Source organism: Heteronotia binoei, chromosome 3, assembly GCF_032191835.1.
Source record: "Heteronotia binoei isolate CCM8104 ecotype False Entrance Well chromosome 3, APGP_CSIRO_Hbin_v1, whole genome shotgun sequence".
Classification (NCBI taxonomy): Eukaryota; Metazoa; Chordata; class Lepidosauria; order Squamata; family Gekkonidae; genus Heteronotia; species Heteronotia binoei.
In genome coordinates this window covers 3,877,449-3,904,827 of record NC_083225.1, presented here as the reverse complement: position 1 = coordinate 3,904,827, position 27,379 = coordinate 3,877,449, and the positions used below count along the sequence as shown (strand labels likewise).

The 27,379-nt window shown below is 41.6% G+C and overlaps 1 protein-coding gene across 1 annotated transcript in view; it reads right to left on the bottom strand.

The window, feature by feature from the left end:
- Nucleotides 1-27,379, bottom strand: part of DACH1 (dachshund family transcription factor 1) — a 653,381-nt gene that overhangs the window by 164,507 nt on the left and 461,495 nt on the right. Inside the window, exons 7-8 of the mRNA XM_060235063.1 lie at nt 27,199-27,334; nt 21,363-21,497 (exon numbers count right to left, since the gene is read on the bottom strand). Of these exons, the coding sequence (XP_060091046.1) occupies nt 21,363-21,497; nt 27,199-27,334 (271 nt within the window). The remainder of the gene's footprint in view (nt 1-21,362; nt 21,498-27,198; nt 27,335-27,379) is intronic.

The following is a 27,379-nucleotide window of genomic DNA, read 5'->3' as shown; positions in this document are numbered from 1 at the left end:
AGAGGAGGATACGGTCAGGTTAGCAATGGTGAATCCTAGCACTGTAGTGGAGGCATCAGCAACTAAACTTTTTAGAGAGAAAACATGAAGCATCTGGAGACAATAAGGGGAAAAATACCCTAGAATGTGCCATAAAACACTCTGCCTTCCCTGCTGAAGCTGAAGTCACCAACCATCTTACAAGGTCCAGGCTAGAAGATCCTAGAGAGGCCTAATGGTGTCAACTGAAAACCTTGTGTATGGACAAACAATATATCTGCTTTTAATTATTCTGCTTTTGTTTTAACTGTTTGTAACTTATTTGATATGTTTTAGACCAGGGGTGAGGAACCTTTTTTCTGCCAAGGGTCATTTGGATATTTATAACATCATTCTCGGGTCATACAAAATTACCAACTTAAAAAACAGCGCTCCGCCGAGGGAGAATGATTCAGGCCAGCAAAATTAATACAAATAATTGTTTTTCTATTTGAAGTCCTGTGGGAAGAGCCTAATTTGGCACACACACACCCGGCCTGCCGTCCTAGGCAAATGCTTAGGTCCATGGCTTTTTTTTAGAGGCCACCATGTGGCTCGGCCCAGCAATCCCCAAGGGTCAGAGCAAGTGATCTTGAGGGCCATAAACGGCTCTTGGGTCGGACGTTCCCCACCCCTGTTTTAGACTCTGCTGTAATCTACCCTGAGTCTGCTTGTGGAGAGGGTAGAATATAAAGTGAAATAAATAAATAAACGCATACATAAATAAATGTAGAAGAAAAAAAAATACTGCAGTCTAAGTCCCCTCGTCTCTGACCAAAACCAACATGGCGACCAAAGGGATATTTTCTTTTGTGTCAGATATCTGTTTGCTATGAACATAAAATGGGGAGCACCAAGTCTCAGCTCAGGGGTTTGAAACATCATAACAAACCATCTGAGATCTGTTCTCATTACAGTACTATCTGGGGGTGGGGGGGGGAGCCTCACACTGTAGTTATAAGCCTTGTAAATTCACAGTTTCTTATCATTTAAGCCCTCTCTGTAATAAAACCTTATTTGTAATATGCACTCATACTGCATAGTAGTAAATATTTCCAATTAGCTTTAGTGTCAGTAGTCCTCCAAAAAAACTGATGCATTTATGTTAATATGGAAAAAGTCTACATGGTATATTTTATCGTGCATTAGAGATTTTAATCAGGTAATCTGTACGGCATCTGGAAACCTAAGCAGAGGCAAAAGTCTGCTGTAACAAAGGCACTGTAACAGCTCACCTTCAGTGAAGAACAATAATGCATTATTAAATTCACTTTCCTGCTCAGTGGTTACACTTAGCTGACCACAGCAAATTTGGTCTTCACAAGTTGGCAGAAAAATAGATTCTGTCACATTTAACGGAGTTCTGAAAATGACAGGATGCCTCTCTTGATTTAACTATGAGCCATAATCTTTAGAAGTAAATATAATTACAAATGCCTTTTGTCACGTAGCGCTTAGGAATGATATTATATGTAGGTGATTATGGCGGTAGATCTCACTGGGCACTTTCACCGTCATTAGAATAAGATATTGAACATGTTACATATTAGCACTATCTAAAGATCCACGTGCTTGTGCATGTGTATCCTTTTTACTACGTATGACATCACACTTCCCAAAAGGCAACAAAATATCAAGAATACTAGGTGTCCCAACTACATTGTGGTTGGCTTGTTATGAAGAAGATGATGACATTGGATTTATATTCTGCCCTCCACTCTGAATCTCAGAGTGGCTCAAAATCTCCTTTATCTTCCTTCCTCATAACAAACACCCTGTGAGGTAGGTGGGGCTGAGAAGGTTCTCACAGAAGCTGCCCTTTCAAGGACAAGCTCTGCATGAACTATGGCTGACCCAAGGCCATTCCAGCAGCTGCAAGTAGAGGAGTGGGGAATCAAACCCGGTTCTCCCAGATAAGAGTCCATTCATTTAACCACCACACCAAACTGGCTCTCTGGGATTATTATACTTTACATTATAATTTCTCTCTTTTGTAGGTCAATGCTCTTTTAATGTTATTTTAGGCTGCCCTCTGTTGCTTGTTCAGAAAATGAGACATTTTGTCAACTCATCACTGTATTTTATAGGATTTAATAATTCACCTCTTAAAAACCAGAAACTGGGACAAAGGAAAGAAAAATTACTGGTGAATGGAAATCTGCTATTTATATTCTACTAAACCACTGCTTAGTCTCCAAAGTGGTGAGTGTGTGGAAGTGGGTTAAGTACCATCGCTTCTGGCAACCCTATGAAATAATGTTTCCCCCCACTCCAAACTGTCCTATCGCTAACAGCCTTGCTCAAGTCTTGCAGACGGAGGGCCCTCGTGGCTTCCTTGATGGAGCCAGTCCGTTTTATGTTGGGCCTTGCTCTTTTCCTGCTGCCTTCAACTTTTCCTAGCATTATTGTCTTTTCCAGTGACTCTTGTCTTCTCATCCCAAAGTGGACCCAATATAATTGTTTCCTCCATTTCTGACTAATGTTGATTTATACACCGCGTGCATATGCATACACTTGCAACCTCCTGTGTGACACTCATCTAACACATACACAGTGATTTGTGTGATAATTCAGCAGAAAAGTTCTTATAGTCCTTTAATTGGACATCACACTTTTACAGGATTTGGTTCTTGTGTCTAAAACCTGATTGGTTCAAAATGAACCTGGGACAAGCGTGCTCTGTTGAGCATCTTCAACCGCACTGGGGGTGATGACAACTTAAGGTCAACCTAAAAGAAGGATCCCAAAAGATACTGTCTTCAAAAGTTACTGTGCAACAGAGAAGGGAATATCTAGTGATCTGGATTTACCCAGCACTCTATAAAGCGCATGCAATGGAAGCCAAAAGAAAATGAAATGAGAAATTACAATATTCTACATCAACAATGGCCAAAATCTATGCCATATGAGAAGCATTTATCTAGCAACTTCATCTTGGCACCACATCAGAAATTGTTGGCACGACCTATCCTGACCCACTGAAGGTAGGTCCCCCCCCCCTCGAACAGACAAGAATTTGTACTTAGATCTGGCTTGCTTAAAAATAGCATGCCAATGGGGGGATTACATATTTTTTCAAGGGGGGGGGGGACCCACCTCTCTCATCAATATACAAGTAAAAGTCATTTCAAGGATGTTGAAACAGCCAAGAGATCAGAAACAAAGATTTGTCTAAATGTGGATATGTCAAAATGTTTAGGAAGCATTTTTAAAATAAAGGTGGTTAATATTTTAAGGCACACATAGCTAAAATAAGAGAGGATGTATTGTATTAAAAAGTTTATTGGGACAGAGAAAATGCAGGACTCAAAGTTATTCATGGTAATTCTTGCCTAATTTTAAACAGAAGCAGGTATGTTTTTTTAAAAGAATTAACTAACAGATATTTTGCATTCCTCCCTAAAGTTTAATCACCACTTAGGTAGAGCTGTAAGCAATTACTTTTTTAAAAGAAAAAAGCATCTCCATACAGAATATATTGCATATAATTAATTCAATGACTACCAGGGCTATAACGATTAAATAAGAAAGAAAAAATATCATTAAAAAAAGCCCAACACAGCCACAGTCTAAAAGTTAACTAAGCCAAGTGGATCCAGTGAGCAATACTAATTAAAGTGCCTGATACACACAAAGCTTGGGCTAAAAGCACTAAAAACAATTGAACACTTATTTTATTAATCTAATGAATCATGTATCATATCATTACAGTTTTGTATATATCATTAATTTCATTCCTTTCACTTAAGCCTTTTATTGGGATTACTTCAGTTATTAGTTGGTCTAATGTATTGGTTACCTCTAAATCTCGCTCTACAATCTCTTCTTATCTTGTTGCATAAACCCTTGCGTGTTATTCAAATTGCTTCATTTATTATGATAGCTTCCCCATGTAAATTGTGCTGACTGCTCGCCCTTGCATAGTCCTCATTAGACTAATGAAAACCTTCAAACGAAAAAAACTAAACAACCTGCCAAATAAAGGTCTGAGGTTATTATGAAAATTACAACTCTGGGAGCTGGGAGAAGCTCTGTTCATTAATTCATGCTCAGCAAATTGCTAACTAATTTAGTTGCACTCCTCTGCATTAATGGATTATTTTATAAAAATGTTTTCCGCAGCCCAAGACCTTTGGTGCATGCTTTTGAGAGGCTTGAATTCTAATCAACCTTAACAGTAAATTAGGAATGTAATATCTAAATAATAATTGGGATGGCATATGGAGGGAAATAGTGTTTAAAATCCCATGAAAGGTGCTTTTGGTTTTCAGCTTCATGTGTCAATTTCACAGTAGTTAAAAACAATTGTACTGGCTTAATATTCTGAAACTGTTTCATGAGACACTGGTAGCAATGGCAATCCATAATCACCCCCCTCCCCCAAAAAAAAAGTTTGATCCAAAGAGTATTCAAAACCAGTCAGAATTGGGGAGGGGGGTATCCGCATAAATGAAAAAGGAGCGTTCTTTTGTTAAAATTGTTGTCCAGTAACAAAAACTTTTTAAAGGGTCAATGACACTTTTAAAAGAATTCTAAAAAAATATTTGAAAGAAAGCTGGTGTTAAGTGACTGTCTATAGGGCAAAACTGCCTTTTGATAGCACGTTTAAAAGACTTACAATAAAACACTGACCTAGGGATTCTGAATTATGAATTATCATGTAAAAGTTAATTCGGCTTCCTTTGGGTAAACCATTGCTTCGACTTTACATGGGAAGAACAAGGGCTGGAACAACGCAGTTAATCATTCCATCAAGTTGATGGAGGGAATTTAAACTGCTCCAAGCATGGGAGACTGGGGAGCTATTACTGTGCTCCTTAACCCAGAACATAATATTTGGAACAAGATTGTGGCAGTGTTTAGCCAAGTGAAAGAGTTAGTATCTGTGTGCGCAAATGTGATTAAGCATGGACACTAAGAGAGCATACACAAGACAGAACACTTCTGAGATGGCAGGCATGCATCTGGTATTATACATGGAAATGAGGGGTTTTAACAAATCACCTAGCCCCTCCCCGCCAAAAAAAAAAATCATGTAAGTAAGCTATGATCTAAAACTATCACCAGATTTAATATCATGTTCTCACATTAGGTTTTGTGATTGTCTGCAGTGAAATTTTGTAATTAGAACTTATTAATGCCCATCAAAGCTGTGTACATTTACTACAGAGAAATCTACTGTGTTCTGTAGCTTGTGGCTTCTGTAGTTAGATACCACATCGTGGAGGGACAGAAAAGTAGACACTGGACTAACAAATCATTTCACCATAGCTTGAGGCTCAGGCTAATCACTGGTATCTATCTTGGTTCAGAATCTTAACTTGGCAGCTGCAGTGTGGATGAGCAGCTAAAGATCTTCTTCCGGATGAAGGCAATTAATTCAGGATCTGAAACAAATCTAAATCCTTGGAGAGCTGCAGGGGAGAAAAAAGGTATGCTTTACGAAGGAACCACGCTTTGCTGGGAGAGGGAAGATAGTTTGGTGTAGTGGTTAAGTGTGCGGACTCTTATCTGGGAGAACCGGGTTTGATTCCCCACTCCTCCACTTGCAGCTGCTGGAATGGCCTTGGGTCAGCCATAGGTCTGGCAGAGGTTGTCCTTGAAAGGGCAGCTGCAGTGAGAGTTCTCTCAGCCCCACCCACCTCACAGAGTGTCTGTTGTGAGGGAGGGAGATAAAGGAGATTGTGAGCCGCTGTGAGACTCTGAGATTCGAAGTGGAGGGCAGGACATAAATCCAATATTATCTTCTTTTTCATCCTCAAAATTGTGAGATTGCTACCTTTCTGTGTACTGATGATATAAGTGCATCTTTCTGTGACTGAAGTAAGGCATATGTGAGGCATCTGCAGGCATGCTGAGGAATGTGTAATACAGGAGGAGGAGGAAGAGGAGGAGGAGAAGTTGAATTTGTACATTCAGAGTCTCAGAGAAGCTTACAACCTCCTTCCCTTCCTCTCCCCACAACAGACACCCTGTGAGGAAGGTGGGGCAGAGAGAGCTCTGAGAGAACTACTCTTGAGAGAACAGCTCTGAGAGACCTGTGACTGACCCAAGGTCACCCAACTGCTGCATGTGGAGGAGTGGGGAATCAAACCTGGTACTCTGAATTAGAGTCCGCTGCTCTAAACCACTATAGCAAACTGGCTCTCATTGATGTGGATTGATTTTATTGTATATTGTTTTTAATATTCTATGTGATTTTTTACTGTTGTTAGCCGCCCTGAGCCCATTAGGGGAGGGCAGGATATAAATTTGATAAAATAAATAAATCGAGGAGTGTGTAATTAATGTGTTGGGGAACGTGTCATTGCCTGCAAATGGGGCAAAAGGATGCAAGACTATGAGTATCAGTGTAGAAGAAGAGATGGGATTTATACCCCGTCCTTTACTACCCAAAGGAGTCTCGGAGTGGCTTAGAATCTCTTTTCCCTTCCCACAACAGACACCCTGTGTGAGGTAGGTAGAGCTGAGAGAACAGAAACAGAGGAACAGCTCTGTGGGAACTTGCGATTGATTCAAGGTCATGTCAGCAGGTGCATGTGGAGGAGAGGGGAATCAAACCTGGTTCTCCCATATAAGAGTTCACAAACTTAATCACTACAACCAAACTGTATTTCTTTTACAGGAGGAAAAGAACGAGAACATTCTGTCTGCACCACAGAAGAACAGGAGTCAGACTAAGTATGACCTTTAAAACTCAAAGCTCATTATGACCTTTAAAACCCTTCACAGCCTGGGTCTCACATATGGCCCTGTGCACCAGTTATATTCATTCGAAAGCCATCGGTTGCCTATCCCACTACTTAGGTGCCCTGTCTGGCATCAACCTCAGCCTGGCTCTAGCTCTGTGCTGTGAAGAGATCATGTGGAACTTCTTGTAGGTTATGAATTTGCTCAGTTCTCTTAATCCATGATGGGGCAAAGGCCGCCATCCTTCTTGGGGACCGTAAAATATCGGGAATAAAACCTAGGATGGTGGGTATCCTGAGGAACCAGTTCTATGGCTTGTTTTCACAGCAGGTTTTTGACCTCTTGCAGGAGGACATCTGATGGAGGAGCGACCACAATGCCAGATGAAAGTGTAAGTTGGAATAATTCAATTTTGTAGCCCTCTGCAATGATGGACAGGTCTGAGGGGACAGTTTCCCAGGCAGCTAAGTAGGGTTGGAGACAGGTGGCAGGGTTGTTGATTGCAGGTGGAAGGGGAAGTCAAATGCCCTGTTTGGGTGCCTTGCTCCTTTTCTGCCGTTATTGTTGTTGCTGGGGAGAGAAAACTTAGATTTAGAGCCACAGGAAGGCTTGGAATGGCTCTGTTGGGGTCTGGACAGCCAGGATTGCTCTGCTGGCGACTTAGTGTTAAGACTTCTGAGCGCAAGGTTTGTTCCAAGTTTTGGTTTTGGATTGGGATGAAGAAAAAAGCCCCAGATTTTTGGAACTTTTGATGCTCTTGTCTAGCTCCTGGAGCACTGAGTCTCTTGTGGAGCTGAAGAGACCTTCACCCTCGAAAAGTTAGGTCTTCCACCAAGGCTCTAGTGTCTTGAAGTAAGGCCATGATCCTGAGCCAGGCATGTTGATGCAGTGTGACGGCTGTGGTGAGTGTCTTTGCAAAGACATCCAGGGAGTGTTTGGCAGCATTAACTTGCTGTTTGGCTACCAGATACCTTCTTTTTGGAGGCGTCTGAGTTCTTGTATTTTGTCATCTGGTAATGAAGGTAGGATATCAGAGATTTTCTCCCACAATGCATATTAGTGAAGTTCTTTTTGTGGCTTTTGTCCTTTTGCCGTTTGTGCTCCTTACACTCTCTGCATTTTTTGGCAGGAGTGGAGGTATCCGAATCAGTGGCTGAGACCAGGTGCTTCAGTACCAGTTGGTTGGCATCGGATTGAGCTGGCACTGAAGCTGTTGATGTGGAGGGAGTCGACATGGAGATGAGGCCTGAGTCTGACGGGGACGCCATAATGGAAGCAATAAGTGCAGCTTCTAGTAAGGCGGTGCGAAGTCTCGTTGCCCAATTTTTCTGAGTCTGTTGGGAGAACTTTGAGCAGTGGATGCAAGTCTCCTGTTTATGTGCTTCCCCAAGGCACAGAAGGCAGAGGTCATGGCCGTCAGGTGGCGGGAGCTTGCTGCCGCACCTCTTGCAGCATTTGAAACACCCCCAGAGTTTTCCATGTAATGATGAAAGTCGGGTGAAGCTAGGACGTTCCCTCCCTGGGAGGGGGGGGGGAGGTTTTACTTGCAATTACAACTTACCAAGTCCAATTTCTTTTCCAGAAAGATGAAGTGAAGAGTCAGGCAAATAGAAGAAAACAGGCGATCGAGTACCGACAAAGAGGAGGAGAGGTAAGCTCCTATCAGCACAGTGGTCAGAAAGGAACTGGCGGGATCCTCTCACCCATCCCATTGGGCATGCACAGTAGAGGTGCTGTGCATGCTGACTGAGAAGGGCATGGAAATCCCTTTTTCTAGGCTTTAGAAGTACCAACCGACGGGGCTTTTTTTTTGAGCAGGAACACAGTTCCAGCTGGCTTGGTGTCAGGGAATGTGGCCTAATATGCAAATGAGCCCCTGCTGGCTTTTTTCTACAAAAAGGCCTATGTGAGACAATGGTGATTTCAGGGGGTGTGGCCTAATATGCAAATGAGTTCATGCTGGGCTTTTTCTACAAACAAAGCCCTATCGATATGGCATGCACATTATATCCCATCAGTGTGAAGTACAGGGACCACAAAGAAGATGTTTTGGTTATTTTCCCATTTTTTGTGGGGGAGAATATTAGAAAGTTTGTCAAATCTTAGAGTTCAGCAAAATTCTCACAGGTGGTTTGAACAATGGAGACTAGAACCAATTATTTGTGGGGAAGGGAGAAGAAAGAGTACAATAAAATTTAAAGGTTCTGGAGCTTTGGTCCTGTGAGCTCCTGCCCAAAATGAGGCCTGCTTTTGAGGGAGTTTGAATTTACAGACATCTTGTGCGGGGGGGGGGGGGGAGAAATCTGGGGTTTGTTATTCATTTTCATTATTATTGTAAGCCTCCTTGAACCACAAGGAAAGGTGGGCTATAAATAATAAATTACCACCTGTCCACATTTTCATGGAGGCTTGCCACTTGTAGATACACAATTCTAAGTCAAACACAGAGAAAAGCCAGATAACGTAGGATGAAAAGCTGAACAGCACTTGAGCATAAAAACCTTGAATTCCCTTGATCTTGCTTATACATTCCAATCAGCGAATCTGAAGTCAAAGTTCTTCACTGAGATTAAAACTTTGTTAAAGAATTACAATTATTACAAATAATAAAATTGTAAACTTATCTCATAGTTCAGACATCTAACAAAATTCACAGCAAATGTGATTCAAATATTAAATCATTTCCACACACTAAAGCTGTGAACGCATTTAATAGTGAATATGCCTACATCCTCCTTGTAACAGAGAGCAAATGCACATTCACTTTAAAAACAACACCAGAAACCAGAATCTGGATAAATTACAAGAAAAAAAAAATATATATGGGCTAAATCCCAACTGAATTTTCCATTAATGGAAGGTATTTCCAGCAACAGAATAGGTTTTTTCTTCTTCACTCCTCCTACTTCAGCCCACTGATATTCCCCAAATGTGCTCTTAGGGACCAGCGAACCATTTTGGGAAGCTCAATGGCGGTAGTAGGAGACAGGTAGGCAGAAAAATCTCATTCCATCACGAGAATTGCCTTCCATTAGTGGAAACCAAACTCTGAATCCAAGCCCATGATTACAGGTGCACTGAGTAATGTATATACAAAGAGGAAGGAAAGCTTGCTTTGCCAACCTCTCTCAATCACACAGCAGAGCTACTGAGCCAAGCCTCTCTTCTTTTTAGCACATTTAATACCAACAAAGTTTTATTCAAGGTATTAGCTTTTTGCCTTGACATACACATATACGAGAGAGAGAGAGAGAGAGAGAGAGAGAGAGTTTTGCTGGTTCCTTATGCCAGGGCTCTCCTGGGCACAACTGGGTGTGACTCCCCCTTTTCACTGTATTCATGTCTACATGATCCTGTCTTTCTCAGTAAGAAAGCAATGTGAACTATTTCGATGAGGAATAACCACCAGCCAGTGAGGTGGATTAGGCTGTGTCCAGACCAAGTTCACCCAGCAAATTTCCTTTGCAGACTGGAGATTTTGAATTTAGGCTTTTCAGATAAGTAGGCTGATACTGACCACTATACATTGCTGTCTCTGTGTTCTTGCACTGCCTCATAGGAATTGTAGTTATTTCTCTGGGGAAGACTAAAGTTTTGTAGACAGACACATAGCTCTCAGTCTGGGTCATGGTGCCTTCATGTGTTCTTGACCAGCATATGAAGCAACTTAAGGACAAAAGCTCTCAATGCCCAGTATTTCATGTTTTCCTCAGGGTCTCAGTCTCAATGCACTGATCATGAGATTTCTGTAATGTATGTCAATAAGTCAAAAGTGGGTTTGCAACTTACAGGTACATACCTCAACAACACCTGGCCAGCATGCTCAAGATTGATGCAGCACAGACATTGTCTCCAGATTTTGATGCAATAATTCAGAGCAAGAGGTGTTAATTATCAGACACAAACAAAATATTGCAAGACTGCTAATGTTTTAAGCATGTTTTATTTTAAGCTTTAATTAAATCTTTGGGTTTGTAACCTTTATAATGTTTATATCTCTGCTACTTGGCTTTGCATTTTATGACACACATGGCCTGGCCCAACAAAGTCTCATTTATCCAGCCCTCATAACAAATGAGTTTGACACGCCTGCCTTAGATTGTGCCAAGACTATTATTTCTTTAGAATTATTTTTAATTGCTTGCTTTTCCCACAGTCTTTCCAGAGACGACATTGTTTTTTTTTACACACTACCAATTTTTGGAAGTGGAAAGCTTAGTTAACACATGGCAACAGTGCCCTCCTTAGCAGAGCTACCCCTTTGTGTACGCTGCTGCAAAACACTTCCTTGTTCATGCTACCTGTGGGTTTGAGCCAGACAGCTACTTGAATCCATTTTGCTCAGTTGTCCTCTTTACTACAGGCACTATCCCACATGGCTTTTGCCCATGTCAGGTTCCTGACGCCCAGTAGAGTCTGTATTGGGTGGAAGTCAAAGGTGTTTGTGTGTCTTGCTTTTTCACCAAGGGGAATGCAGGTTGGATCCAATCCTTTGTTTTCAGTGGCTGTCATAAACACTCTCAGGTCAGGAATACAAGGGTTTAGGAATAATCAAATGCATCCAGATCTAATGGCATTTCCTTATTGCAGGGGTGGCCAACGGTAGCTCTCCAGAGGTTTTTGCCTACAGCTCCCACCAGCCCCAGCCATTCGCCATGCTGGCTGGGGCTGATGGGAGTTGTAGGCAAAAAAAATATGGAGAGCTACCGTTGGCCACCCCTGCCTTATTGTCTTCATTTTGACTGACCAAAGGTTATGCAAGGGGACTTATTTTAACTGTTGACAACTCTAAGTCTATTTAGTCTTGGAGTTTTTAAAAATCTGCCATCTTTGACTGGATGTTACAAGGTGGATACGACTACATGGCCTTGATTTATTTGTAAAGTTTGGATCCCTGGGGAGAAAAAAGTGTTACACTCAAAATGCATTGGGCATAAAAGGCCTCCCCCCCACCCTCTACACAGATGGCTTCTTGGTTTTTCGTGGATAATTCTTACATATGTTTGATCTCTCCTGTTGCCTTGCTTTTTGTACATAAATTTCCGGTTCAATTAATTAGCTTAATGGTTCAAAACTCCAAATTGTGTCCTGGGGCATACTAATCTGCCTCAAGAGAACTCTGAATTATTAATTAATAATTAAGGGTGCTTTTGAACCCCAAGTATCCAATGACAGAGAAGCATGGCTGTTATTTCTCTGAATGACTCGCTGCTCTGGCCTTGGCTCTTTCCCTCAGCCCCGATGGATCTGAGTGGGCCTGCTCTACCTTTAAATCAAGTGTTGTTGGAGCAGGACTGGATCTACATGTTTTCTAAGGGGAGACAAAATTAAAAAATGACACTCCCTTGTGGACCCATTCTATCTTATGGGCCCACAGAACAGAATGGACTCCATACCCAATTTGGTACCCCCCCCCCAGCAGCACCCAGGGCAAGCGCCCCCTTTGCCCCTCCCTGGATCCGGCCCTGCGTTGCAGTATTCTATCACTCCCCATACAGAAATTCAGCAGAATTGCACAGATCCAGAGGATGGTCCACGCTACCCTGATCTCATCAGGTCTCAGAAGCTATGTAGGGCTGGCCCTGGTTTGAATCTGTAGAGGAGACCAGGAAGGAAATTCAGGGTTGCTGCACGGAGGCAGGCAGTGGCCTCTGTTAAATCTCTTGTTTTGAAGACCCTATGAGGTCACCATAAATTGACTATGGCTTGAAAGCACTCTTCACCCTTATATTATACACTCCACTAAGCAAAATCTTCCTACAGCCTAAGCCACTTAATTTGTTGGAAAGCTCCTATCATTGGAAAAAAGTTTCTGAGTCTGGAGTAGTCTCCTAAGGTGGGATCCGGGCAGCAGATCTGATGAGGGAGGAGTCTTACACTCTCGAAAAGAAATCTTTGGAATGCAAGAATGTTTTTCCTTTAGCTAGAAAATTCTTTCTGGGCATCTGATAACCAAAATGTCAGAGTACAACACCACATCTGGTCACAAGTGTCAGTAAATTTGTACCTATGTACAAATACAAGGGCAAACCACCCCGTAATAAGTCTGTTGTGAAAACGTTGCGGAAGCAACGTCACTCCAGAGTCGAAAACAACTAGTGTTTGCACAGGGGACTCCCTTTACCGTAATTAGGCATTAAAGACATAAATGTACATTTTAAAGTAATTGTCAACATGCAGTCAGAAGTGCTTCTATAGCTGCAAGTCTAAAAATGCTGCAGTTATCCTGTTATGAATGTTTTCTTTAGTTATGGAATAAAATTCTAAATACCCAAGAAGGTTTTGCTGGTACATTTGCTAAACTGGCTTGGAGATACTGGCAAAATAATTTGTTTTAAGGAACTGAAGAATTAGGCAAGGGTACAAGTTGCCTGGAGAACTGTATGTATGTTTATTTAAAAAGAAAAATCACTGAAAACAGTGAGGATTTCCTGCCCCCCTCTTTTTTGTGTAATTACATTTAGCTTTAGGACATATTCTAATTTGGCTATGTAGATTTTTATTATGCCTCTCAAGGCACATAAGAATTCTCTTTCTGTAAACGAAAAGAACTCTGTTGAATTTTAAAATTGAGGTCTAAGAAAAAAGTACATCAGAATGGAGGCATTGTTAACAATCTGCAAGAGGTTTAATATGGGTTGGCATGGAAAACGAAATTTCCACAAATGCAAGAAGCTTTGTAAATTTAAAAAGCACTCTCTAGTTTTAGATGTCAGCTGCTGTGAAGTTTTTGAATATTTCATTGCTTGAAACTGAAATAATCACACACTTTTTTCAACCTAAAATATCTTATCTCAAATAACATATTCAGTCTCAAGTGTAAAAGTGACATTCAGGGTTCGTTTACCATTTGTGTCAAATCAAGAAAATATAAATAGATGTAGATAGACGATTTTTGTGATCTGATGACTTACTAAGAACAATACTTCTGTGAAGATGGCCTCTGTTTGTGAAGAACCATGTAATCTATTTATCAGGGATTCTAGCTCACGCTCCAGCACAGCAGGGCTCAGGGTGGGTTACAGCAATGGCTGTACACACACACTCATTTAAAACAATTAAAACATAATTACACAATTAAAAAAAAACCCAAAAACCTATACTAATATCAGTTGATACAACTCAGGATGGTGGTCAGATGCAAATCCTGAAAACTACCTGCATATGTGCCCATATGTGCCAGTTTAGCGTAGTGGTTAAATGCGTGGACTCTTATCTGGGAGAACTGGGTTTGATTCCCCACTCCTCCACTTGCATCTGCTGGTAATGGCCTTGGGTCAGCCGTAGCTTTCATAGGAGTTGTCCTTGAAAGGGCATCTGCTGCAAGAGCTCTCTTAGTCCCACCTACCTCACAGGGTGTCTGTTGTGACCACTCTGAGATTCAGAGTATAGGACGGAATATAAATCCAATATCTTCTTCTTCTTCAAAGATGAAACCAGATACTGGGCAGGTGGACAAAAAGCCACCAAGTAGTACAACATAAATGGTACAAAGCAGAGTAGGGGAGGCCGATGTAGCTAGATGTCTGCCGCCTCAGCCGTAGGCCTGGCAGAGCATCTCTGTTTTATAGGCCCTGAGAATAAATCCTGCAAGGCCCTGATCTCACTTGGAAGAGTACTGCACCAGGACCTAGAGCTGAAAAGGCAATGACTCTAGTTGAGGCTACGCGGATGTTCTTTAGGCTGGGGACCACCAGTAAACCAACATCTGTAGAGCTTAAGGCTCTTCGACAGACATACAGGGAGAGACAGTCCTGCAGATATGTTGGTCCCAAACCATACAGGGCTTTAAAGGTTAATACCTTGAACTTGATCTGGTATTCAACTAGGGGTCAATGTAGTTGGCAGAGCACTGGTTATTTAGGAGCTCTTAGAGGTGTTCCAGTGAGGACACACTCTGCATTTTGGACCTGCTGAAGTTTCTGGAACAATCTCAAGGGCAGCTTCACATAGAACAAGTTACAGTGATCCAGTCTGGAAGTGAAATGCTTGGATTGCTGCAGCTAAGTAACAAGGAGATAGATAGGGAACCAGTAGCCTGACCTGTCGAAAATGGTAAAATGCTGATCTAGCAACATTTGTGGTTTGTGCCTCTGTTGAAAGCAAGGCATCCAAAATCACATCCAAAATCCTCATCGTCTTAGAACTAGTACTCATACTCACAAGTACATAGTTCTTAAACTATGTTGTAATAACAAAGTTTAAAACTATTTTCAACATTTTGTAAAGAATTTCACCACCATACTGGGTCATAAGAACATAAGAGAAGCCATGTTAGATCAGGCCAATGGCCCATCCAGTCCAACATTCTGTGTCACACAGCGGCCAAAATACACACACACACACACACACACACTGTGGCTAATAGCCACTGATGGACCTCTGAGATCTTCCAAGTGAGATCAGGGCATTGCAGGATTTATTCTCAGGGCCTATAAAACAGAGATGCTCTGCCAGGCCTACGGCTGAGGCGGCAGACATCTAGCTACATCGGCCTCCCCTACTCTGCTTTGTACCATTTATGTTGTACTACTTGGTGGCTTTTTGTCCACCTGCCCAGTATCTGGTTTCATCTTTGAAGAAGAAGAAGATATTGGATTTATATTCCGTCCTATACTCTGAATCTCAGAGTGGTCACAACAGACACCCTGCGAGGTAGGTGAGACTAAGAGAGCTCTTGCAGCAGCTGCCCTTTCAAGGACAACTCCTATGAAAGCTACGGCTGACCCAAGGCCATTACAGCAGATGCAAGTGGAGGAGTGGGGAATGGGGAATCAAACCCAGATCTCCCGGATAAGAGTCCACGCATTTAACCACTACACTAAACTGGCACCTATGGGCACATATGCAGGTAGTTTTCAGGATTTGCATCTGACCACCATCCTGAGTTGTATCAACTGATATTAGTATAGGGTTGTTTTTTTTAATTGTGTAATTATGTTTTAATTGTTTTAAATGAGTGTGTGTGTACAGCCATTGTTGTAACCCACCCTGAGCCCTGCTGTGCTGGAGCGTGAGCTAGAATCCCTGATAAATAGATTACATGGTTCTTCACAAACAGAGGCCATCTTCACAGAAGTATTGTTCTTAGTAAGTCATCAGATCACAAAAATCGTCTATCTACATCTATTTATATTTTCTTGATTTGACACAAATGGTAAACGAACCCTGAATGTCACTTTTACACTTGAGACTGAATATGTTATTTGAGATAAGATATTTTAGGTTGAAAAAGTGTGTGATCTTGAAATGCTTCCAAGAAAGGCAGGTATAGAAACATTTAAAATAAATACATTTCTTTTTAATATACAGATTACACCTTTTTTTTACAGCTTACTTGGAAGTAGATAATTTGATTTTATGAAAACTTTAGCCAGACATACCAATTTATTTGCAATGTGACACTTCATATTTTTTTAAAAAATGGATTTTCTCTTTGAATAAGCCACTGGAGATATAGGCAAAAGTATAACAATTTTTCTTAAATATGCGTGGTTTGAAGGCTGTTGACATGAGTGCATTGATTCGAAGCCTATGGGTGGAACTTTCCTGCCCTCTCAGGAAATAGGTAGAAGGTCTGTTTGGTTTAGGAGAAAATCAAGGTCTTTACACAGACTCCAGCTGGAGGCAAACCCATGACATGGCATAGAATCACAGAGTTGGAAGAGACCTACAGGGTCATCTACTCCAACCCCCTGCACAATGCAGTCAATTCACATATACCGCCCCCCACACACATACATCCCCAATGACCCCTGCAGGATCCATGCCCAGAAGATGGCAAAAATCTCCAGGGTCCCTTGCCAAACTAGCCTGGAGAAAAATTGCTGACTGGCCCCAAAGTGGCAATTAGCATTTCCCTGGGCGTGTAAGGAAGGGCCACAAGAACTATGTACTGATGCAACTCTTCCTGCCCTCTTTCTCATTATCTGCCTAATCAGAATCAGCATTGCTATCAGATGGCCTCTGGTCTCTGCTTAAAAACCTCCAAGGAAGGAGAGTCCACCACTGCCCGAGGGAGTCTGTTCCACTGAAGAACCACTCTGTCAGGAAGTTCTTCCTAATGTTTAGCCATAAACTGTTTCGATTTAATTTCAACCAGCTGGTTCTGGTCTAACCTTCTGAAGCAACCAGGGGTCATTCTGTAGAAAAATAGGTGGTGGAGCTCATCCAGGGATTGTTATGCAGCCACACCTACTATTCAATGGACAAGGTGGGGAGGAGGAGGGGGAACCATCAGAAAGGTTCAGGGGCTGTGCTCCTGTGAGCTCCTGCTGAATTCAAGGCCTGGAAGCAACAAAAAACTATTATGCACCATCTTTTAGATGGTCATCGTATCACCTCTCAGTCATATCACTTGAAGATGGTGATCATATTACATCTCAGTCATCTCCTTTCCAGGCTAAACATACCCAGCTCCAGGGCTTTTTTTGGAGCAGGAACTCCTTTGCATATTAGGCCACACACTCCTGATGTAACCAAACCCCCTCAAGAGCTTACAGGGCTCTTAGTACAGGGCCTACTGTAAGCTCTTGGAGGATTGGCTACATCAGGGGTGTGGTGGCCTAATTTGCAAAGGAGTTCCTGCTACAAAAAACCTCTGCCCAGTTCCTTCAACATTTCCTCATAGGTCTTGGTCTCCACACTCACCATCCTCATTGCCCTCCTCTCGACAGGTTCTAGCTTGTCTATATCCTTCTTAAATTGTGGTGCCCAAAAATGAGCAAATGTTCTAGGTAAGTTCCAACCAGAGTAAAGCAATACCATCCCTTCACATGATGTGGACTCTATACTTCTGTTGATACAGTCCAAAACTGAATTTGCCTTTTTAGCCACAGCATAACACTGTTGATTCATGTTCAGTGTATGATCCACTAAGACCCTTAGATCCTTTTTCACACATACTACTGCCAAGAAATGTCTCTCCCAACTATAACCACGCATTGGATTTTACCTACCTAAGTGTAGAACTTTACATTTATCCCTGTTGAAATTCATTTTATTTGTTTTAGCCCAGCTTTCCAGCCTATCAAGATCATTCTTATCCTGACTCTGTCTTCTACTGTACTTGTGAACCATCCCAATTTAGTGTCATTGCAAATTTAATAAGCATTCTCTCTATTCCTTCATCCGAACCATTTAAGATGCTGCTGAACAAAACAAGTCCCAGGACAGATTGTTGAGGCACTCCAGCTGTCACTCCTCTCCAAGAGGATGAGGAACCATTCACAAGCGCTCTTTGGGTATGATCTGTCAACCAGTTACAGATACACCTAACAGTAACAGGATCCAAACCACAGTTTACCAACTTGTCGACAAGGATAGTATGTAGAACCTTACTGAAATCAAGATAAAATCAAGGCCTTACTGAAATCAAGATAAAATATGTCTACATCATCTCCCTGATCCAGCAAGGTAGAAAATTTCTCAAAAAAGGGGGATAAAGTTAGTTTGACATGACTCATTCTTGAGAGACCCATGCTGGCTCTTAGTATGCTGAATCAGACCATCACTCCATCAGGGTCTATACTAACTACTAAGAGTGCCAGTGGCTCTCCAGGGTCTTCAGTAGAGGTCTGTCACATCACCTACTGCCTGATCTTTGAACTGGAGATGAAGGGGATTCAGCCCAGGACCTTCTGCATGACAAGCAGATGCCCTACCACTGAGTCATGGCGTTTCTCTTGGTTAACCATTGCAGGATACATGGGATTCTAGGAAGCACCTTTTTCTCCAACATTCTGTAGCTGTTTAGATTATGAAAATTGCTACTTGATTGGAAGATACATACAGACCAAGAGAGATAACATCAATGATGTCCCCTATGGTAATAAAGGCACATAATAAATTAAACAGGTTTCAGTTTGGGGACTTCTAACAAAATACCACCAAGTCTCCTCAGATGGACTGCCTCACTGTGCCTGATCCTAGAACATTCCATACTGGGAGCTGGGAACAATGACTTCCTCCAGCAATCCTTCTCTGTATGACCAAGAATGTAGGGACTGACTAGGCTGAAAATTATGGTATGTCAACTGGAAAAAAAAAAGATTAACTGGACAAAAAAAGTTTAACGATTAAATGTTAGGGGTTGGCAGCCACCAGGTCCGAGCAGGGGTTCCCCTGCTTTTGAGGGCTTCAACCCACTGCCAGCCGGCTAGATGGTGAGAGAAACCCACCCCCAAAACAGGGATGTTGTTGCCCGACATCCCCAATGTGATGACATTACTTCCAGGTGACATCATCATGTCGGGGATGTCACATGATGTCCCCTTCACCCCTGGATCTCCCCCCAAATCCCCCCACCAGATAGAAAAGTGAACCTGGCAACCCTATTAAATATCCATAGGCAATTCTTATTCAATCTGGCTGGCTAAAATAAGATTTTTAGATGGTCTTTGAACTTATTAAAAACCAGTCTACACAGCTGCACAAAGTTTTGCTACATTCACATGTGTCTACAGTACCTTTTCCCTCCTTAGGTGCCAACTCTTAAATCAATTAATATGCCTATTACTTTTAAGTGCACCGCATATTCTGAAATGAACATTCTTCTTAAAGGAGACTTGAATTAAAAGATGGGAGCAGGAGATGACTCCAAGAAGTGGAGCTTTTCCAGAAACTCATACAAGTAATTATTAAAAGTCATTCCAGCTCCAATTGATGGATTAGCACAAATGTGTCTTGGAAGAAAACAGAGTTATGCACAAATGCTTAAAGACTAATGTTCAAAAATTCAGATTTTTTTTTAAAATAGGCAAGTGATGCAGACAAGGCATTTTCCAACCTAAGAATAAAAATGCCTAAACTTATTTGGTTTGCATTCGTTTCTCCACCTGTAATAATGATTAATGATTTTGAATTATTAAAGGTGGTCAGAAACAAAATTGCACATCTGAACTGTAGGTCCATAATGATGCAAACAGATAATTACTATCTCTGGAAATATCTGTAAGTGAAACCGCTTGTTTTTAATACACGTAAAGCTTGCCCTAAAAGTTGCAGGGACGGCTCCAGAGATATGATAAATGTAGTCATGACAGAAAACAATTTTTAATTTAGTATACCCTATAAATCTAGATAACCCATGAATATTTACAACCAATTCAATAGGCAGAGACAGAGAGAGAAGGAAGGAAAGGGGACAAAAGAAGGCGATTGTCTAAATAATGCCTGTCTATGGCGAGGGTGGGGGGGGGAACCCAACAGTTCCAACAGGAACTGATCTCACAGACTAGATAAGCTTATAATTGTAACGAGATTCACTTTCCAGAACCTCCACCAAGTTCCACTTTATTTCATATAAAATGTGCAACTATTTTACCAGAGGCCTACTGGGCTTAACAAGGAGACGTTCATTTTTATCTCCATAAAACTAGAATGGCTGAAAGACAAAACATTTTCTCAGTATTGCAAACAAGCCTATTTGGGCACATCACACCGTCGGCACGGATGCCATTTGCAGGGTCTAAGTGGGGGGCACGCAAGAAGACATAAACAGGTTGTGTGTGCAATGAACCAAAATTAATGATTTGAATAAAAGAAATGTTGTTCCCATTAATTTTTAGTGTAATCTTATTAAAGATGCCACCTGTCCAGAATGGAAGTGTCCAGATTTTAATTTGCCTTCCACATCTCACAGTAGTTGAACATAAGACAGAGCTGGGAACCTTTTTGTATCTATTAAACTATACCACCAAATATGTCCCCTTTTAAAATCTTTTACAGCGATAGCAGTTCCATACAGATGTACTGCCTTGCTTGCTGTTATGGCCCCGTCTTGCTTTGCCACCAAGCTGTTGCCTTTTTTTGAGTTGAACCTCTATTATCTCATTATCTCACTGTTCCACAGAGGTAGCTTAAAGTGCACAAATCATCTGTGCAAAAAATAAAATAGCATAAAAATTATGGCCTGTCTCAACTGTATTTCTATAATTGAAGGGGGGAGAAAAAGAGATACCAGTTAATGTTCCCTATGTAGAACTCCATAACAAGTCTGTATCAAGCAAATGAGAAGATGGCAAAATAATCAATAGAAATACTAATAGACATTAATCTGGCTCATACATTTTCAGTCAGATGGCTGATTAAATTTAAAATAAATTACATGATATCCGCCAGTCTCATTTTACACTATTAAGAGTTGCTGGAGCTAAGCAATTTAAGCCCCTCAGCCTCCCATTCACATGTCCCCATCAACAGTTATCTCATAGTGGTTGACTTTAAGTGACTGTTTCTTTGATCAACTACAGACACACACCAATTATATAAAACAATTTCTCTCTAAAATGCTGTTTCCATCTTAGAAGTGGAACAGATAAGGACTACCATTTTCATATCTGCTTTCTCACAGTGTGATTTTAATCAATTTGTTCCTCTTCTGAACACCGCTATTAAAAAGATTTTTACCATTTAATTTTTTTCATGCAATTAGAATAATTAATGCATCACATGGATATGCACGCATGCACACACAAGGAGATGAATAAATATTATCTTGTAGAAAGGCCGAGAGACTGGTTTTTTGTTTCCACCAAGGGTGTCATGGGTACATCATCAATAGCATCAAAATTTAGATTGTTGTTTACCAACATTGGGGATATAACATTAGGTTCTTTTAGGCAATACAGTGGGAACATAAAGTCATTCTGTACCTTTTTCCATGTGCATTCTTTTCAAATCGTGACCACCCTCATGGCCAGCCAAATCACCTTCTTTTGGACCAGGGAGAACATTCGGCGATAAACCCATCAACATCTGGTTCATGGATAGTCCATTTTGATGGACAGCTGCTAGTACGATATACAGAAGAAGCCAAAAATAATATATTAATGCAGGTAAATTCCACATTATTGATGTCAAACAACCTGGTTAGCCAGTGTGAAAGAGTCACTGAGGACTTCACGTAATACTCAAAGTTTGTAAGATCTTTACCATGGGAGAGTGGGATCACACCTGTTCAGAGAACTTACCTCCCACTGCTGGGTGACCAAGCTATTAATGTTGGATATAACTTGTTGGAACAGTGCCTACCCATGCAGAATCCCATGTCCCAGGGCTAATTCATTCAATCTCTAACACTGAAGTCTATGCACAGATCATACCAGTGCATATGGGCTTTGTTTCAACATTATACCCAATTTATGGACATCAGGCAGGTCTGGAAAGGTACCATGGGCATAATCTCATTGCTTCACTGAGCATTAATTCCACACAACTGGAGAGTCATGTACAAAACAACAACACACACACACACACACCCCGCAGTGAGCACCTCCAAAAAATTGGTGACAATCAGTATGCTATTTAAAAACAACAACCAATTATTTGCTAATGGCCTGCTCATCTGAGTCTCCCCCTTTGAACTTTCCAGTCCTAACACTAAGTTACATACTAGTATTTTGAGAATTAGTGGATTTTGTTTTTATCAGCTCCTTTCAAAGAAGATGAAAAATACAAATTGCATTGCTTACTAAGCTACTTTACATAAAGAAAAATTAAGGAAGTGAACTGTGGAACAAAATGGATGCACCCTCATCTTAAACTGAATTTGACTCCAATAGCACCTTAAGGATCAGCGTTATAAGCTCTCATGAGTCAAACCTCCCTTTTGCCCAATACAAAGAGGAATGAAAATCCATCAATCTTAAAGCCAGGTCAGAAGGTGGGAGGGGTGTTACCAAGAAGGGCCAGTTAGAGTCAGGATGCAGAGGTACAATGCAGAATGTAGTTAGCTTGATTAGAATAAGGAATAGAGGTGAGATAAGAATCCTATGTCCCTATTCTGCCCAGGAAGGGGGGGGGGGGTGTCGTCCCTTGGGCTGAACTTGCAGATGAATTCTAGTTCAGCAATCTCATGTTGTAATCTCCCTTTGAAGCTTCTCAGTACCAGAACTGCCACTTTTAGGACAACAATGTCATGTCTTGGAAAATTAAAATGTTGACCACTGATTTCTGAATACTGTGATTTTTAAATGTCAGATTTATGTACAATTATTATTTGCATAGGGACTGGCCTGTTTGTTCAACATAGAGGGTAGAAGTGCACTGCTGCCATTTGATGACATATCTAACAATGGAAGATAAACAAGTGAATAAACTGAAGGTGGTATGAATCATGTTTTTAGGGCCAGTGATTGCATTGAATAAGTCAGCATCTTTGATTATTAGTGCCCCTGGTTTCACTTGGGCCTATATTGTAGCAGGTTATCCCTGGGTACCGTTTCTGGCTTTGTTTTCTGAATAAATCTACATCTTTGGAACTACAATACCCATCTGACATAGTCAGGAGGCAGAATGGCAAAACCAGAACAGTACCAAGGGATAACCTTCTGTGACCTCTGCCAGATAATGTTGTTCTTCACAGGCAGGTAGGGCTGAGGGACAAAGAGAGGCCCAAGGTCACACAGTGAGTTCTATAGATGAGTACAGATTCCAATTTGAGTCTTCTCTAAGTCCAGCTCTCTTATCACCATATTGCATTAGCAGTTGGATTTCTTGGATAAGACAAGTGGGGGGGGGCAGGACTTATTGGGATTCCCACCGCCCACCCCCACTGTGGCTGCAGGCCTCTCCATGTACATTTGAGCCTGAAAAGTCTGCTTCATGTTGCTCCGGCCCCAATTTGGAGATTTCAGTATTCACAGATGAGGGCCACATGTCACTATTAGATAGACTGATTCCAGTTCTAGATTCCTGAGCCAAACACTTAAAATGCCTTTTAAAAGACCTCATAAATTTCTGTTTTATGGTTCACTCACATATATAAACAACAGGAATGCTGTTGTAAGGTTTACACAATACCACATAGGGAAAATGTAAACCTCTTTTCCAAATCTAGGATAACTGCGTCTATTTCCTATATCCAAAAACTCATTTTGATTGAAATTACATATGAAATTGTAGACCCTGAAAACATTTTTATAAGCTGAGACCAGAAAGTCCTGGAGGAAGACAGACCCCATGAGATTCCAAATGCAGAATCTCTAACCTTAGAAAGTAGCATCAATTTCCATTTGACTATTTTTCAAATCCTAAAATTTAGCATAGATTTTGAAGACCTTAGCATATCAAATGAATGAAATGCTGCGTTTATGCACAGCTTCAATGAAAACTGCAAAAGGATTTACAAATAGGGACATTGTTGCTATGTTTATATAACTGCATGTGTGAGTGAGCCAACACAGAACGCATATTACTTATGGAACTTTCACTTCAAACACACTGTTTTCACTAGCTAGGTCATTTGTTCAAAAGCCAGCTGTCAAGAGATAAGAAAATAAGTGATATGCATGTGAGTGTGACCTAGGCCTTATTTTCAGTGCTCTGATTCACAACTCCTATAATTAACGTTCTAGTATACTACTCTCTGTATGTAATGCCAATAACATGAAAATGCACAGATGGTGTTCAATGCATCCAGCTATCATGTTGTAATATACACTATGAGTTACAAATTTGCATTTCCTGCTGCTGCTCCCATAGAATTAAAAAAGACAAAAAAACCCCCTTTGTCTAGATTTTAGTGCCAGCAAGACAACACACGAGGAATACTATAAAAGTGCCATCTAAAGGAACGGATTTAGGATGGCATTGTAAGTATGGCTAGACTTGTTTTCAGGTCAAGTACAGGCAAAGGCAGGGACGGTGGCTTAGGGGTACAGCATCTGCTCGGTAAGCAGAAGGTCCTGGGTTCAGTCCCTGGCATCTCCAACTAAAAAGGGTCCAGGCAAATAGGTGTGAAAAACCTCCGCTTGAGACCCTGGAGAGCCACTGCCAGTCTGAGTAGACAATACTGACTTGGATGGACCGAGGGTCTGATTCAGTATAAGGCAGCTTCATATAAAGCTTTTGATAAAGTTCCTCATCAAAGGCTCCTTAGAAAGCTTGAGAGTCATGGAGTAAAAGGACAGGTCCTCTTGTGGATCAAAAACTGGCTGAGTAATAGGAAGCAGAGAGTGAGTATAAATGGGCAGTCTTCGCAGTGGAGGACGGTAAGCAGTGGGGTGCCGCAGGGTCCCATGCTCTTTAATTTGTTCATAAATGATTTAGAGTTGGGAGTGAGCAGTGAAGTGGCCAAATTTGCGGATGACACTAAATTGTTCAGGGTGGTGAGAACCAGAGAGGACTGTGAGGAACTCCAAAGGGATCTGTTGAGGCTGGGTGAGTGGGCGTCAACGTGGCAGATGCGGTTCAATGTGGCCAAGTGCAAAGTAATGCACATTGGGGCCAAGAATCCCAGCTACAAATACAAGTTGATGGGGTGTGAACTGGCAGAGACAGACCAAGAGAGAGATCTTGGGGTCATGGTAGATAATTCACTGAAAATGTCAAGACAGTGTGCGTTTGCAATAAAAAAGGCCAACGCCATGCTGGGAATTATTAGGAAGGGAATTGAAAACAAATCAGCCAGTATCATAATGCCTCTGTATAAATCGATGGTGCGGTCTCATTTGGAGTACTGTGTGCAGTTCTGGTCGCCGCACCTCAAAAAGGATATTATAGCATTGGAGAAAGTTCAGAAAAGGGCAACTAAAATGATTAAAGGGCTGGAACACCTTCCCTATGAAGAAAGGTTGAAACGCTTAGGGCTCTTTAGCTTGGAGAAACGTCGACTGAGGGGTGACATGATAGAAGTTTACAAGATAATGCATGGGATGGAGAAAGTAGAGAAAGAAGTACTTTTCTCCCTTTCTCACAATACAAGAACTCGTGGGCATTCGATGAAATTGCTGAGCAGACAGGTTAAAACGGATAAAAGGAAGTACTTCTTCACCCAAAGGGTGATTAACATGTGGAATTCACTGCCACAGGAGGTGGTGGCGTCCACAAGCATAGCCACCTTCAAGAAGGGGTTAGATAAAAATATGGAGCAGAGGTCCATCAGTGGCTATTAGCCACAGTGTGTGTGTGTGTGTGTGTATATATATATATATTTGGCCGCTGTGTGACACAGAATGTTGGACTGGATGGGCCATTGGCCTGATCTAACATGGCTTCTCTTATGTTCTTATGTTCTTATTGATATGTTCAAATGAAGGGAGGCCAGTCCCGCCCCCCCCCCCGGGCAGGGGTCCCCCATTGCAGGCCTCACCTCTCCACCACTAATCAGCCAACTGTTGAGGGCAATTTACCCCTCCAGAAAGATACATCTGACATTTTAGTGATGTGCCTATGTGACTCCAACGTTACTTCCAGGGACATCGAGGCAATGCTCTGTTATTTTGGACAAAATCTCTATGGTAGAAGCTAATTCTAACAGAGTTTTTCCCCAAAACCACAGCATTGCCCCAACATCCCTATGCCACTTCAAGGTCATGTTGGATGTCACATGGGTACATTGCTGAAAAGTGGAATGAAATCCCCTGCTTCTGGTAAGCTCGCTCCCCATCCCCCACCAGCTGCCCAGCGGGACTCAGGAACCCTAGTCAAAGGTTGGTTGTACTGGTGAAAGGCCATGCAAAAAATATAATGGCATCGCAATAGAGGTCTCCATAAAAGTTTAGCATGAAGGTAAAATGTGATGGCAAATGGAGCCCACTGGTGATAAAGGGAGACCCAATGAGCACTTGACACGCCTCCCTTTTCCCCCTGCCAGCTCAAGAGTGCAAAAGTGCGAAGCAGAATGTGAATACCTGGCAAGCTTCAATCTCTGGCTAGCAGTTTATTTATCTTATTTTTATTTATTTACTTTCAATTTATATGCCACTCATTCCACGAATGGACTCTGGCGGCTAACAATCATGGTAAAAACAATTCAAATTACAAAACATATTATAAATTATAAAAAACATATATAAACAATTTTAAAACTACATTATTAGGGGCTATAAAAAGATTTCATAACAAAGATGGTTTCTCCATATCTCAGTTCTCTGTTCCTTTGTTACTCCATTAGCGGTCTTACAGATGATATTGTTCAGCGGCATAACAGTGGCAGCCTCCTCCCACGTTAGTTGTTGTAGGCCTGTCAAAAAAGTTCGGTTCTGCAGACCCTTAGCCTGGTGGTTCATGTCTTTTGCAGGCCTGGTCTGTGAATGCTGATTCTGGAAACTAATCTCATCAACTCATCTGCCTGCTAACTACCGTCCAGGATTCACAACTTCTTATTTAATAGATCAGTTCTGTGAAAGGCAGCATTCTGTTCGGTACTAGAAGCTGGAGGAAATATATAGAAAAATTTAAAAGACTAACAAAGCTTTAAGGTGCTACTGGACTCTTGCTCTTTTCTACTGCTCAGGCAGACTGACATGACTACCCACCTTGATCTAATAACAACCTGCAAAAGAAGGTTAGGCTGAGAGCGGGTGAGCAGCCCAAGGTCACCCAGCAAACTTCCACAGCAGAGGGGAGATGCGAATCCGGGTCTCCCATACCCTAGTTTAAAGCTAACAATGCCACCACACCAGTCCTGATCTTTGGAATCAGTTTAGCAGACAAATAATTGTAAATGGGAAATGAGAAAAGAAAAGAAAATGCATGGTGACCTACGGATTCTGTCTGAGGAGCTTTCAGTTCGGGCTGGGGAGCTGGAGACGCTGCTGCTACGATGAGAGGACGGATGGCTTCCAGGCCTTCGGCCCTCTTCAAGGGAAGGAGCGGGAGAAGGGCTGTCCGGAACTCGTTCCTGCACATCATCAAAACAATAATAAAAATCCAATGTGAAAACAAT